Genomic DNA, 14,758 nt, shown 5'->3' on the forward strand with positions numbered 1-14,758 from the left:
GAGGACTCAAGAGGAGCAGGGGCAGCCATGCAGCCAGCAGCCAGAGAGGAGCGGCACTTTGGCACTTACGCTTTCAAAGCTGTCTGGAGAGAAGCCCCTGTTCCGGGTGGCCCTGCCTGTGGTGGTGGGGGGGTGCAGCTCCCAGAATCATGGCTCCCAGAATCGCGGCCATGAGGGCGGTGCTGCGCTGTGCAGAGCCACCTGCACACCCCCTGCACCAAACAGGAGCTGCCTCAGGTAAATGCTTTGCACCTCCTGCCTGCCCCAGCCCTGAGCCTCCTCCCACACCCTAACTCCCTCTCAGACCCTGCATCTCCAGCCCTGAGCCCCAGGGGTAAGACAGGGGCACCTCCCCACCACAGTACAGTGCAGTACAGTACAGTATATAACGCCTTTTGTCTGCCCCCCAAAAAATTTCCTTGAAACCTAACCCCTCGCATTTACATTAAATCTTAAGGGAAAATTGGATTCGTTTAACATCGTTTCACTTATGTTCTTGAAAAATGCAACTTTAACTACAACACTAAGTAAGGAGTTACTGTACTTCCTGCGGTTTACATGAGGGGGGCTGTCTCCTGCTGATGTAAGCCCAGTCTTGCAAAGACAATAGCGGTAATGTTAAGGTTAACCATATGTGGAGATCTTTGAAGGATCAGGGCTCCAATTGTTAACATTAGATAAGGCGTTCTGGTAATTTTTTTCCAGGGCATTTCACATTGAAGATTTCTCTCTCTCTCTCTTCTAAAGAGAGAATAAACTTATTTTGGTGGAATTTGCTACTGCACACAGCCTTCCTTAGGTACAATTCAGCGGATGAGGTTGCTAACGTGGAGCTAATTTACATGCACTTTTCAGCCTTCTTTAAATGCAGTTCACAGGATGGGACAGTTAACTAAAAAGCTGTAAATTTGCCCTGCATATGCCAGAAAGTTTTTTTTCATGTTATTCTTTGTTTTCATCTCTAATGAATTCTGTGAAATTGGATTATTGTACTACTTATATTAATTAATTGCATGGATTTTGTCTCCTGCATATACAGAGAATGCGTATCTAAAGTTGTAAAGGAAAATTTGTATTATTATGTATAAATCTATATTGAAGAGTTAATGTGATCATATATTGATTCATTGGCCTAAAGAAGCAGTTTGCACGTTCACTTTTAATTGTGCAGACCTAACATTTTCAACAGTTTTTTTAGGGTATATAATACGATAATATGAACTATTGCTATATCAGTGGAAGAGACTTTTAAAGCAGTGGTTCTCAACCAGGGGTACGCGTACCCTTGAGGGTACGCAGAGGTCTTCCAGGGGGTACATCAACTCATATAGATGTTTACCTAGTTTTACAACAGGCTACATAAAATGCACTAGCGAAGTCAGTACAAACTAATATTTCATACAGACAATGAATGACTTGTTTATACTTCTCTGTATACTATGCACCGAAGCGCAAATACAATATTTATATTCCAGTTGATTTATTTTATAACTATATGGTAAAAATAAGAAAAAATAAGCAATTTTTCATTAATAGTGTGCTGTGACACTTTTGTATTTTTATGTGAGATTTTTGGAAGCAAGTAGCTTTTAAATGAGGGGAAGCTTGGGGGTACACAAGACAAATCAAACTTCTGAAAGGGGTACAGTAGTCTGGAAAGGTTGAGACCACTGTTTTAAACTGCCTTTTTTCATCATGATGATGGTGCAGTCTAATTATTTGTGATGCTTGACAATTCCAGGTAGAGAAGTTCCTAAAACAGGTTAGTGAACCTGTGGAGGAAGCTATGTCCCAGGAATCCTTTGCTCAGGATAAGGTGCAGGACTCCTCTATAAGCAGTGACTCAGAGGAACAGGAAAGTTCACAAAGTACTAATCTCAGTGCGGAAAAGCATGACCCGCTATCTTCCAGCATTGTTAGTTATGAACTTGAAACAAATAACCTTGAAGAAAAGGAGAAGGAAGATGCAGCAGCTAGTGGCTCTGTCTCTCAAAACTCAGGAAGACAGGACTGTCATTCTGGACGACAGCTAATTGCTCTGGATATTCCAGATTATCTTCAAGTAGAAACAGAAAGTGTGAGTCAAGGTATGTACAGTTATTAATAACTGGAGGCAAATTGGTTATAAACTTTATACTGTAAGGTTTCTTTACCAATCTATTTGTCATTTTATGAAAGCAGCAGAGAATCCTGTGGCACCTTATAGACTAACAGACGTTTTGGAGCGTGAGCTTTCGTGGGTGAATACCCACTTCGTCAGACGCAGGTAGGGAAAATTTCCAGGGCAGGTAATGTATGCTAGCGAAGGCAAGCTAGAGATAACGAGGTTAGTTCAGTCAGGGAGGTGAGGCCCTGTTAGCAGTAGAGGTTGAAAACCAAGGGAGGAAACTGGTTCTGTAATTGGCAAGCCATTCACAGTCTTTGTTTAGTCCAAGCTGATGGTGTCAAATTTGCAAATGAACTGAAGCTCAGCAGTTTCTCTTTGCAGTCTGGTCCTGAAGTTTTTTGCTGCAGGATAGCCACTTAAGGCTGCATAGTGTGGCCAGGAGGTTGAAGTGCTCTCCTACAGGTTTTGTATATTGCCATTCCTGATATCTGATTTGTGTCCATTTATCCTTTTCCGTAGTGAACTGTCCAGTTTGGCCGATGTACATAGCAGAGGGGCATTGCTGGCATATGATGGCGTATATTAATTGTGGACGTGCAGGTGAATGAACCAGTGATGTGTGGCTGATCTGGTTAGGTCCTATGATGGGTGTCGCTGGTGTAGATATGTGGGCAGAGTTGGCATGGAGTTGTTGCATGGATTGGTTCCCTGAGCTGGAGTTACTATGGTGCGCTGTGCAGTTGCTGGTGAGAGAATACGTTTCAGGTGGCAGGTTGTCTGTAGGCGAGGACTGGCCTGCCACCAAGACCGTTGAAAGTGTGGGATCATTGTCCAGGATGGGTTGTAGATCCCGATGATGCGTGGAGGGGTTTTAGGCTGGGGGCTGTATGTGAATGACCAGTGGATCCTGTTGGTTTCTTTCTTGGGTTTGTCTTGCAGTAAGGTCTGGGACAAGCTTGCTTGCTAGCATATATATACCTGCCCCTGGAAATTTCCACTACCTGCGTCTGACGAAGTGGGTATTCACCCACGAAAGCTCACGCTCCAAAACCTCTGTTAGTCTATAAGGTGCCACAGGATTCTCTGCTGCTTGTCATTTTATATTTACTTAGTGACACTTACTATATTCTTAAATATTTCAGTCAAAATCTTGCAAACTGAGATTTGGTTTGTGCAGTGTTAGTGCAAGTGAAGGTGGCTTTGGCATTTTTCTGAATAAATTCCGATCTTGCCACTGCTTTTAATGATTCTTTGTGGCTTGTAATGAACAGCAGATTTTCAATCTTCTTTACTCCAGTGAACTCCCTCATTGCAGCTGCATTGTTTCAGTAGTGAGGGAGAGTCCTTAGTAGGGACTGATTCAATTGAAACAGAAATGTCTGGACTGTCAAGAGTTTGGGGTCTTGGATATGTTATTGTAAGGAACATATAATGTGTCAATACTAACATTACTTTATTTTCTAGAAAAAATCCAGTATTTTATGAGCCTTTTTTTTAATTATTTAAACTTACTGTACTCCAAAGGAATAGGATTACTGAGGATTCTATATACATTCCATTATTCCTATGGTTGCAGTTTTCCTTATTTTAATATAAGATTGGTATTACATAATTCTTCTGTGTAGATCAGTTTTGATTTCTGGTTTAAATACAATGTATAATTCAGTTCCTTATAGTTGGTCACTAAATTGCCCTCTGATTTGGTCAACAGTTGTTAATTATGCAATGTTGACTATATTGCCATCTGCTGAAAAGAATGGTAAATCTGCTGAGATTCACCCCTATGTCAGTTAACCAGTCAGCGTAACAGTTAAGTCAGGGGCGATAAGTACAGGAACCAGGCAGCCAAGATAACTAGACATTGGTGAGCAGAAGGGTTTGACACTATGGCGGAGGTGCAGATCAGAGATGCTTGTCAGCGGGTGGTGCTCCAACTGTAAATTCTCTCCAAGTTCCTAATGCCACTCTGAGCTCTCATTCTCTTCCCTTTGTCCTGCCAATCCAAACCAACCACAAGATACTTCCTCAGTATTCCCCTTTCGGTCTTAATAATGGGTTTGTGGCCTAGCTATATCTGTACTGGAAATTTGGTATGGAACACTGTAACCTGCACAAACATAACCATGAACGTCTCTAGCTCAGGTCACCAACCTGCAGAATCCTGCAAATGACCACATATGTAATCCAGCAGTGTGCTTAGATAGGGCATTATAATTGTTGCCATATATTACTTATATGCTACAGTCCGCACCTTTGAAATGAAGGATTTCTGTAATGATGCTAAACTTTGTAATTTGGTGTTTTCAGTTGTAGCTGAACCAACTGAAAGAAGAAATACCCAAAAGAAAAAAAACAAGAAGAAAAAAAAGAACAGAACCACACCACCATCTTTACCTGCTGAGATTGCTGCTGATCCTGAGCTAGCCAAATACTGGGCACAGCGTTACAGACTGTTTTCTCGGTTTGATGAGGGGATTAAATTAGATAGAGGTATGCTATTAGCTGGAGCATGCAAACATTGCAATGTAAAGGTATTTAACCCTGAACTTTCATCATCTGATAAGAAACAACAAAGCAAAGTGAATAATAATTTTATCACTGTGGCATCTATTAACAAATTTATAGTGATTTAGTGCAGATCAGCATAGCTCATTGATTTCAATAGAGCTATGTTGTTCTCTGCTGAGTATCTGCCACATATGTCAGACTTTATCTTTTCTGAAAACTTTGCTGCCTGTAATTATACCATATTCTGTTTCATTAATTTTTGTCAGCAGTGGTCTTCAGAAATCAGATGGCAAAAGGTGTAAGCTGTATATGGCCAAATAAACTTCCAATGTTGAAATATGCTGATTACATGTCATGTTTGCATATTAAATGCTCTAAATTTAGTCAGTTGCTAAAATACAGCTTTACATAGATCTGTATGGGTTCTCCAAGGGAAAAATTCAATGATTTGCAGAATGGCTAGTGATTGTATAACAACTTCTTGTGTTTTTTTTATCATCTTACTTCAAGCAGTCCCCATTTTCAAGCAGTCCCCATGTAAATATAAGGAGAAGTAATAGGCACACAAAACTTCAGTTATAAAGACCCATGTTCTGTCTTCTCTGCCATTTTATTTCAGCTCTGTTTTAATTTTAACATAAATTCCAAATCTGCTGTATATTTGTTTGTAAGAGAGTGGTGGTGTTGTGACTTAAGTATAAACCATTATCTTTTCATCACAGTATTGTAGGGCTTGATTCTACAAGGTGCTGAGCACTTTGGCTCAGTCTAGCACTGAAGTACATGTTTAGGTGTAATTACATGAGGAGGCTGACTTAAGTGGGACTACTCCTAGACTTAAACTGCTGTATCGAATTAGTATTCAGAACCTTACAGGATGAATTCTATAATTCCCTAGTCAAATGAATGGTGCCAAAGTTGCTGAGCTTAATTTAATGCTCAGATTCTGTTTAGTTCTTTTGAATGATTGATTTTGGAAACAATTGACAAATTTTCTTTCCATCCCTTCCCACACTGCCTCCATCAGAGGGTTGGTTTTCTGTTACACCTGAGAAGATTGCTAAGCATATTGCAAGCCGTGTCAGGCAGTCCTTCAACTGTAATGTAGTAGTGGATGCGTTCTGTGGAGTTGGAGGAAATGCTATTCAGTTTGCCTTGGCATCAAAAAGAGGTAATCATCTGTTTGTATATAGTGGTTTCCCTACCCCATCCCCTGGTCTCTCTGCCAGTAGTCTTGATACAGGCTTTCTACATGTGTTTTACCTTATTCATTATGTTCTACTGCAATATGTACTATTGATGAATTTTTTTATTCCAGCATAAGCATGTCAACCTTTTTGTTTATATATTTGAAAAAAAACAGGGCCGCTCTTGTATTTCTTCCATACATATTTTAATCAATTTATTTTAGCCAAAGATGATCACTTGTTGCATTATTCAAAGTTATTTTATTTTGTGTTTTAGTAAAATAGCTAATCTGTATGATGTGTATATCCCAATCCCAAGTAGACTCCCATAGCTCTGTAGGGATTGGGCTGGGATAATTTAATATACAAATAAATAACACGTGGGCTACAGTACTGATTAAAATGAATAAATACAAATTAATGAAGACCCTTAATTTTTAATTTGAATGAAGCTGCTGCAAAATTTCCAGTCTCCCACATCAGAATGGTGCAGAATCTAAAGAATTTGCTGTGGAAGTTAGGTCCAGCTTGTAATAGACTTCCTGGGACAATATCTATGAGTAACTAAGGGGCATGATTGACTGGCTCTGAGAAAAGTGTCATCTAGTCTTCCCTACCAAAAAAGAGATGAAAAGAATTTGGGAGGAAAATGCTCTTCACTCCAAGAGGTTAAGAAAAACAGTGTATAAGAGATGTTCCCAAGAATAGTTTTTCTCAAGAAATCATTTATCAGGTTTAATAATCCCACAATCCCCAAGAATCTTTTAGGTTTTGTTTTTTCTTATTCAGTTGATCTGATTCTGGTGAGGTACAGAAAGTTAAGCTATCAGCAGTGTGTGTGTCAGAAGAACAGCTTACAACTGCTTTTTTCCATGACAACTATGCAGTATGCAATTGTACAGCTCTTATAAGCACATTACATATGGTCTATAAAATACTGCCAATAATGGGAGCACATGCTGGTGCAGCTGAGTCAGTTGCTGGAAAGTAATGTTAATCCAAACTAAGCGTATTTTTACATTGATAATTTATTGCTACTGCACTAATGGAGTGAAAGCAACTTCTTCAGTGAAAACATAGAATACTAAATATTGCTCTCCATGGAATCTCTCACTAAACATTCATGGGTATAAAATAGATTCATATTCTAGTGCTGAATATTTTCTTGGGAAGGCAGGTGATGATATGATCTCTGCTAAATTTGGCAGTTCACATTCAGTTATTTCTGTAACTATTCTTTTCATCTAAACTTAGTTATTTCCTTTATATTTTGTGACTTGAGTTTTGTGTAAATGTTTATATTGTATCATAACAGCTCTCATGCTGTCCCAGGTGCACATAGTTTCAGTTTACTTTTCAGAAGAGTTATTGATTAGTGTCATCTCTTGCAGCCTGTCTTTCATTTATTCTTGGGGTGAGATCAACTGCCAGCCAAGGAGTTTGAGCCATGTATCCTAGGGGGTTCTGCTGGTGTCAAGGAAAGGAGTCTTTGCCCTCCCAGAATGCATTACCTACCAGGGCTCCAGCCCAATGTTGAGTTGGTAGATGCACAGTTCCAAATACCCCAGCTCAGGAATGCACAGGGAGTCATTGCAGAACTGTGCTTCACAGCATGCAGGGTATGTACAACCACAGCCAGCTTTCCCAAATCTCACCTGCTTTCCCTCCTTCATGCAGTATGAAACTCTACTGTTTCTGCAGCATCTGGGAACCTCTGCTTTGAAGTGTTGGAGGGTAAGAATTTGTCCCTTTGAGGAAATACAGTTTGGTGTGCTTTAGCAACAAGTTTGAGATAATTGGCTATTGGTATATTACAAAAGTTATAGAAGTCCCGAATGGGAACACAAAATTAGTGGGTTTATAAATGCATTATGCACCTCAAAGAACTACAATATAGCACCTAAATCAAAGGAACATTTTGTTTTGCAGTATGGACATCTGCCCAATGGCTTTGTCAGCTTATGTTTCATAGTGTTAATTCTTTTTCCTTTCACCTTATTTTCAGTGATTGCGATTGATATTGACCCTGTTAAGATCAGTCTTGCCCGAAATAATGCAGAAGTGTATGGAGTAGCTGATCAGATAGACTTCATATGTGGAGACTTCATGTTGCTGGCTTCTCATATAAAATCAGATGTTGTGTTCCTCAGCCCTCCGTGGGGGGGTCCTGACTATGCCACAGCAGAAATCTTTGATGTTAGAACAATGATATCGCCTGATGGATATCCTTTCAAAGTCATATGTTCACAGCAATAACTCTCACACATTAACTAGAGCTTCACTTCTTTTAGCAGGATAAAACAATGCTTGATTCTTTGCTTCTGTCTTGTTCTGTTGATACTTTGGGCTCCTTTGAACTTGATTTGGAATTGCAGGTGCACAGCACTCTTGAAAATCAGGCCTTAGATGTGTTATATTGGATACTCAAAAATTGAGGTGCTCAGAATTAGTGGACACGCTTACGAAACTTGGTCCTTAGTGACTTGCCCATGGAGAGAGTAGTGTTAGAGCTGGAGTTAATGCTCAGGAGCATCTACCTTCAAGACTGGTGTGCAGTGGGTTTAGATCTCGTGTCTCCAAAATTATCAAAAAACAATTGTTGATATCGCTTTTGATTTTTCTTCTTTCAATTAAAAAAAAAAAACTATGAAGTATATTTGTTGGAAAACATGATCTTGTTGCTTAGGATTTTTCATATGTTCCCTGCCTCTATTTTCTTTCTTGAGGCCACAATTTTATATGGCATGATCATCTTCACATTAATCAGTTGTGGTGTTGCAACCAGAGGATTATGGGACAGATTTTTTTCTCCTTTATTAACAGAGGATTTGGCCTTAAGAATTCAAATGAGTAGTAAGCAGCAGGAACATATGAAGAGTCCTAAACAACTGTTGCCTTTTTTTTTTTCTTTTTAAGGAAATGTACTGAATTATTAAAAATAAAAAAACTGGAGTGGGTGAGAGTAGGCAAAGTTGTCGCAGACTTCTATTTCAAAAAAATTAATGAGACTGTGGTAGGTCTTTAAATCAGTGCATCACTATTAATGGCATTTGTCATGCTGATAATAAAACCAAGATATTCTTAGTATTTTGCTTTGTTTTGATATCAGGCTGGGACTTGAATTTGGAACAACTGGTAATTTTTTGGTAGCTTTTTGACAAACAAGAAAGCTTTTTTTCCTGTAGGCAGTAATGCATAAAGCATGTGATAAGACCCATCTGTGGGCTACAGAAGTATATCAGCTTTCTAAATTATAGTAAAAAGCTCCCAAACAAACATGGTACCCTAATTATCTGCATGTTTATTAGATGATATGATTGCCTGTATTTTTAAAAATCTGACAATCTTTAATTAAATAAAAATAAACTGTACATATATACTTAAGATATTTTGTTCAAAATTGAAAAAAAAAATCTTTTAAAAGCTAGAATTTCTACTAACATTTTTCTCATTTATAAATTATTTCTAAAACATTCATCTAATACTCTTGAGCTCCTTTCCAGTGTGTTAAAATATTTCAGATAAAATTATAAATTGATGTAACAAGACAAACTTTCCCTAACTCAAGAAATTACCTACAAAGGCACATGGGCTGTGTTTCAGAGTTAGTTATCTATTTTCTGATTGTTTTATGAATGGTACATCCTGGTTACTTAGAGTCTTTTTCCAGACTGTCTGAAACGTAGCAGATGCCTGTATCCTAGGAAACCAATCAATAGCACAAAGCAGTCTTATTGTTACTGGATCATTTATATATTGATATTTTGTAGCAACTGGTGGCCTCTTGGTAACTTGATAATGAATATGTGTGCGTGTGTATAACTTTCAATTAATCTTTTATATATGTGTGATTAATTAGAAGTATCAAGCCAGAATATAGGATAGAAAATAGCCAGCAAATGAAAAATGTGTTACAGTTGTGAAACTTTGACACATGAAACATTTCATAACATCTGGGCAAATTTCTGGAATGTGAGGAGTTTATCCGTTTTGGTAGTGCTGGTTCTGAGATTTCAAAAGAGTATCTAATGCATAGCACCAATAGACTAATTAGAAAAATAATGTCTCTAACCACCAGATGGGAGATATTCTAACATAGCAAATGAACCCATGTCAAGGTTTTTTTTCCTTTACTGGCCTCTACATTTGAAATTTTCAAGCTGTCCCAGAAGATCACAAACAACATTGTGTATTTCCTGCCACGCAATGCTGACATTGACCAGGTAAGTTATCATTCACAAGCAGCTTTCAGAAGCAACTTTGCTGATATAAATTTATCTTTTAACCTTATTCAAATGAATCGAATGTTGTAGTAGAGGACTATAGTTAATAACTTTTATCTTTTAAAACATATCTTAACATATTGGGAAACTGGATAGTGAATAACTCATATCAGTTTGTTTTTCCTTACTGCATTCTAGAACAACAGTATGTTACTCTCTCAATTTTGTGTGCTGCTCTCCTCCAACTCCTATGCTTTTGGCAGGGCGTGTAACTAATGCTTCTTCATATCAATCAAACTGGTTATAGCATGTATCTTTAACCAGTGATGGACTTGAGGAGAGTTGTTGAATAACAAAGCTCAGTATTCAGATTTTCAGTACATAAAGCTGAAGAAAATCATTATACATCCTGGAATACCAGTTCGAGTAGCATCTTAAGTAATGTACAAAATAAACAATGTTTTTGGGCTCTAGAATATCAGCGGAGCTGACATTAGTTACCTATACAATTGCTTGTTCATATATAGGCAACTCATGAACATAAATGACTAGATGATCCAGAGATATGAAAAAATCATATAAACAAAAGACTTGTTCTTCCAGTGTACACTTAGTACAGGAATTTTCATGATTAAGTTATGTCATGTGCAATGTGAAATTCATTGGCTATCAAGAAGCCTACTAAAGTGGAACAGTCATTGTCACTGTTAGTAGAAGTGAAATAACCCCTTTTGGTTGGGATATGCTAATAACATTTGGTAAATAGGTATAGTGGATGTTCTGTACTGTATTTCTTCCAAGTGATTGATTTAATTTCATCCACTTACACTATGCGATAATCTATGCAGACTTTGTAGATTAAGACCAGAAAGGACCACTGTGATCTAGCCTCACCTACACACAGGCCATAGAACCCTCCTGAATTAATTTCTGTTTCAAGTCCAATAGCTTGAACTAGAGTAGATTTTCTAAAAAATATCCAATCTTGATTTAAAAATATCCAGTGATGGAGAATCTACCACAGTCCTTGGTAAATCTTTCCAGTGGTTAATTATTATCACTATTAGAAATGTGCACCTTATTTCCAGTCTGAATGTGTCTAGCTTCAACTTCCAACCATTGGATCTTCTTATATCTTTGTCTGCTAGATTGAAGAGCCCTTTGTTATCAAATTTCTGTTCCCCATTTAGATACTTGTAGACTGGCCAAGTCATCTTTTAACCTTCTTTTTCTTTGTTAGACTCAAGGATCTCAGTCTATTTTAGTTTCACTATAAAGCGTGTTTTCCAATCCTTTAATCATTCTTCTGGCTTTTCTCTGAAACCTCTCCAGTTTTTCAGTATCCTTCTTGAATTGTTAGGGTCACCAGATGTCATGATTTTATAGGAACAGTCCTGATTTTTGTGTCTTCTTCTTATATAGGCTCCTATTACCTCCCACCGTGTCCTGATTTTTCACACTTGCTGTCTGGTCACCCTATGAATTGTGGACACCAGGATTGGACACACGATTTCAATAGTGGTTGTGCCAGTGCCAAATACAGAGATAATATAATGTCTTTACTCCCACTCCATAGTTCCCTGTTTACGCATCTCAGGTTCACGTTAGCCCTTTTGGTCATAACATCACACTGGGAGTTCACATTCAGCTGATCATCCACCATGACCCTCCAAGTCTTTTTCAATCACCACTTCACAGGATGAAATCCTCTATCTTGTACATATGACCTGCATTCTTTTTTCCTTGATATAGACCTAACATTTGGCGCGAATGAATGCATGTTGTTTCCTTGCTCCCAGTTTACCAAGTGATTCAGATTGCTGAGGTTCAGTGACCTGTCTTGTTCATTATTTACATTCCTGCAATCTTTTGTCATCTGCAGACTATCAGTGGTTTTGTTTTCTTCCAAATTGTTTATAAAAATGTTAAGTAGTGTTGCACCAAGAACCAATCCCTGTACGACCCCACTAGAAAAATACCTGCTTGATGTTAATTCCATTTAGCTACATTTTGAGACGTGTTAATAAATTTTTAACCAATTTAATATGTGCCATATTAATTTTGTAGCATTCTAGTTTCTGAATTTAAGTTTAGTGCTGTACCAAGTCAAATGACTTGCAGAAGTTTATTACATCAGCGCAATAACCTTTATCCACCAAACGTGTAATTTCATCAAAGAGAGATTTTTGTCAGTTAGATCTTGTCAAGTTAGTTTTCCATCACTGGAAATTTTAAATCAAGATTGGATGTTTTACTAAAAGATATATGTAGTTGAAACAAGACTTGTTTTTTGGAAATCCTGTAGCCTGTGTTGCCCAGGTCAGACTAGATGATCACAATGATTCCTTCTGGCCTCGGAATCTATGAATCATAAAAGAAGTCTTGGGCAGAGTCAGGAATAGAACCCAGCCCTCTTCTATCTCACTCTACGTGTCTTAACCACAAGAGAACATTCATACTCTTCTTACAATTCTGTCTCATTCACTGTCCATCCTGTGCACTGAGTGAGGCATGCCTGCTGTAGAACAGTTTTTAACTACATCCTCATATACTATTATGATGCATGGTGACTGAATCATTTGAGCTGAAACTTTAAAACAGTGGTTCTCAAACTTGGGCTGCCACTTGTTCAGGCAAAGCCCCTGGCAGGCTGGGCCGGTTTGTTTACCTGCCAAGTGCACAGGTTTGGATGATCATGGCTCCCACTGGCCTCAGTTCACCGCTCCAGGACAATGGATGCTGCAAGAAGGGCGGCCAGCATGTCTCTTGGCCCGCGCCACTTCGTGCAGCCCCCATTGGCCTGAAGTGGCTAACCGCGGCCAGTGGGAGCCACAGTTGGCCAAACCTGCGGATGTGGCAGGTAAACAAACCAGCCTGGCCCCCCAGGGGTTTTCCCTGAACGAGCGGCGGCCCTAGATTGAGAACCACTGCTTTAAAATATTCACCTTGAGACAGAGAGCAAGCATGGAAAACTTCTGCCTGAAAAACTAAGCTTTGGCAGAGTTTTAAGAGCATTTGAAAATGGAATTGTGTAGTGTTAGGCTCCCTCAACTATAGGCATCACTACCAGCTCTGTCTGTAATGTGAAAAGGTCTTTGGTAAGTGTGACCCGAGGTGCCTAGGGTAGCCCACACTGAAAATGCCAAGGGCGGGACAGGCTGCAAAAAGGAGAATAGATTCTCCTAAAACTGATAGTTAACACTGTAGTTAGATTCATCAGTCAGTCACAAAGTGTGCTCCTGGTTACCAAGAAGCTAGAAACAAAGAAATCACACAGCCCCCTTTATTGCATTCCAGTCTCTGGCTCCCAATCAGCAAACAGGTCCAGTAAAGTGAAAAGTTATTTAAAACTCTATTCTAAACTGTATTTAAAACTATACAAAATGTTCTTCTGATCACCAGAGGGCCAGCCACATTACCAGATCAATACTAGTTTGGATCTTACCCAGAGTACCACTCTACCAGGCAATCCTTTAATATCTAAAACAAAGGTTTATTAGAAAAGAAAAGAACAAAAAGAGAGGAATTAAATGGTCAAAGCTATCAGAGAAGCAGGATTGAAGACAAAATGGAGGTGATGCAGCTCCCTTTTTATACAAGCCACATGGCAAAGGATATATCCTCTGTCCCAAACACAAGCCCACAGCACATGGGCATGGAAAAGCTCTTGGGAGTCCCCTGTCCACAGACTTGTCCAGACATGTCCTGCTGTCTCAGGCATAGCCCCAGGCTTCTCTCAGTGGGTTCGTTGTACCACTAATTGCCCTTGATGGGCCATCAAACAGGCTAGATAGTGCTGATGTCAGTTTGTCTGAGGGTGTCACTCAGAAACACAGCACAGGTTTGAGATGCAGATATATTACATGTATTTATAACTCATAATGCAAAGATGATACATATATATAAACAAGATTATCATACTTAGCCCATTATAACTTTGCCACTGATACCATATGTCATATCTTGTAAGATTCATAGCAATTTTGTAATATTAGTATCAATAATATAAATGGTCACCCATATTCCATACAGTGTCATAGTAAGTACTAATGCAGAAGGATTATTCCTGAAAAATTGTGCCCATCCCAGTTTGTAAACAGCAGGGGTTTTTTAGAATGTTTTGTTCAGGATATAAGAAAACAAACCAATTGTTTTTAGTTTTCATTCCTCCTTCCCCTCACTATTACTTAAATAACATTACATTTGTTTAGTGCTGGAGTGTACAAGGTGACAAAACACAAAAAACCAAAAGAAGTAGAATAGGCAGTCCCATCCCCAGAGAGCTTCTTGGGAGATTTGTCATACAGGATCAGGTCATTGGTCCTTCAAGTCTGGTATCTTGCCTACAGGAGTGGCCAATTCCTGATTTTTGTTTGTTTATTTTATTCATTAACTAGAGGAAGAAAAAAAAATCCATAACGTACCAAGCCAATTTGTGCTATGCTGTACATGGCCAGCACGTGGAGAAGATTTGATAAGCAGTATTAATTCTGTGTGCATATGTGGAAGATAACCTTTGTTGTTTGACAAACTAGTGGAGTAGACTAGCCCTTGGTAAGGTACAATTAATCAAATTGTTTCTCTTCAGTTCATTCTTCTATCTCTAGAGGGAGTAGTAATGTTAATAAAACATGGGGAAAAGTGTTAAAGAAATGTACAATAAACTGTTTTGGTTTTTTAAAATCCCATCAAATTTACCTGCCTATGATTGTGATCTTGTTACAAGAATAATT

General features: G+C 38.6%; 1 protein-coding gene across 4 annotated transcripts in view; it reads left to right on the forward strand.

Moving 5' to 3' along the window:
- The window catches only part of TGS1 (trimethylguanosine synthase 1), a 49,310-nt gene that overhangs the window by 20,048 nt on the left and 14,504 nt on the right, over positions 1 to 14,758 (forward strand). The window contains exons 8-13 of one of the 4 annotated variants that reach the window (XR_004374773.2): positions 1,742 to 2,087; positions 4,415 to 4,597; positions 5,643 to 5,786; positions 7,808 to 8,024; positions 9,947 to 10,025; positions 14,423 to 14,579. Coding sequence is in view for 3 of the 4 variants with exons in the window: in XM_032788438.2 (XP_032644329.1) it covers positions 1,742 to 2,087; positions 4,415 to 4,597; positions 5,643 to 5,786; positions 7,808 to 8,024; positions 9,947 to 10,025 (969 nt within the window). In the remaining variant the exon portion in view is untranslated. Of the gene's footprint in view, positions 1 to 1,741; positions 2,088 to 4,414; positions 4,598 to 5,642; positions 5,787 to 7,193; positions 7,416 to 7,807; positions 8,025 to 9,946; positions 10,026 to 14,422; positions 14,580 to 14,758 lie in introns of those variants that run through there. The other 3 variants (XM_032788438.2, XM_032788439.2, XM_032788443.2) reach the window with 3 other exon arrangements.

This window comes from Chelonoidis abingdonii, chromosome 2 (assembly GCF_003597395.2).
Source record: "Chelonoidis abingdonii isolate Lonesome George chromosome 2, CheloAbing_2.0, whole genome shotgun sequence".
In the NCBI taxonomy this organism is placed as follows: domain Eukaryota; kingdom Metazoa; phylum Chordata; order Testudines; family Testudinidae; genus Chelonoidis; species Chelonoidis abingdonii.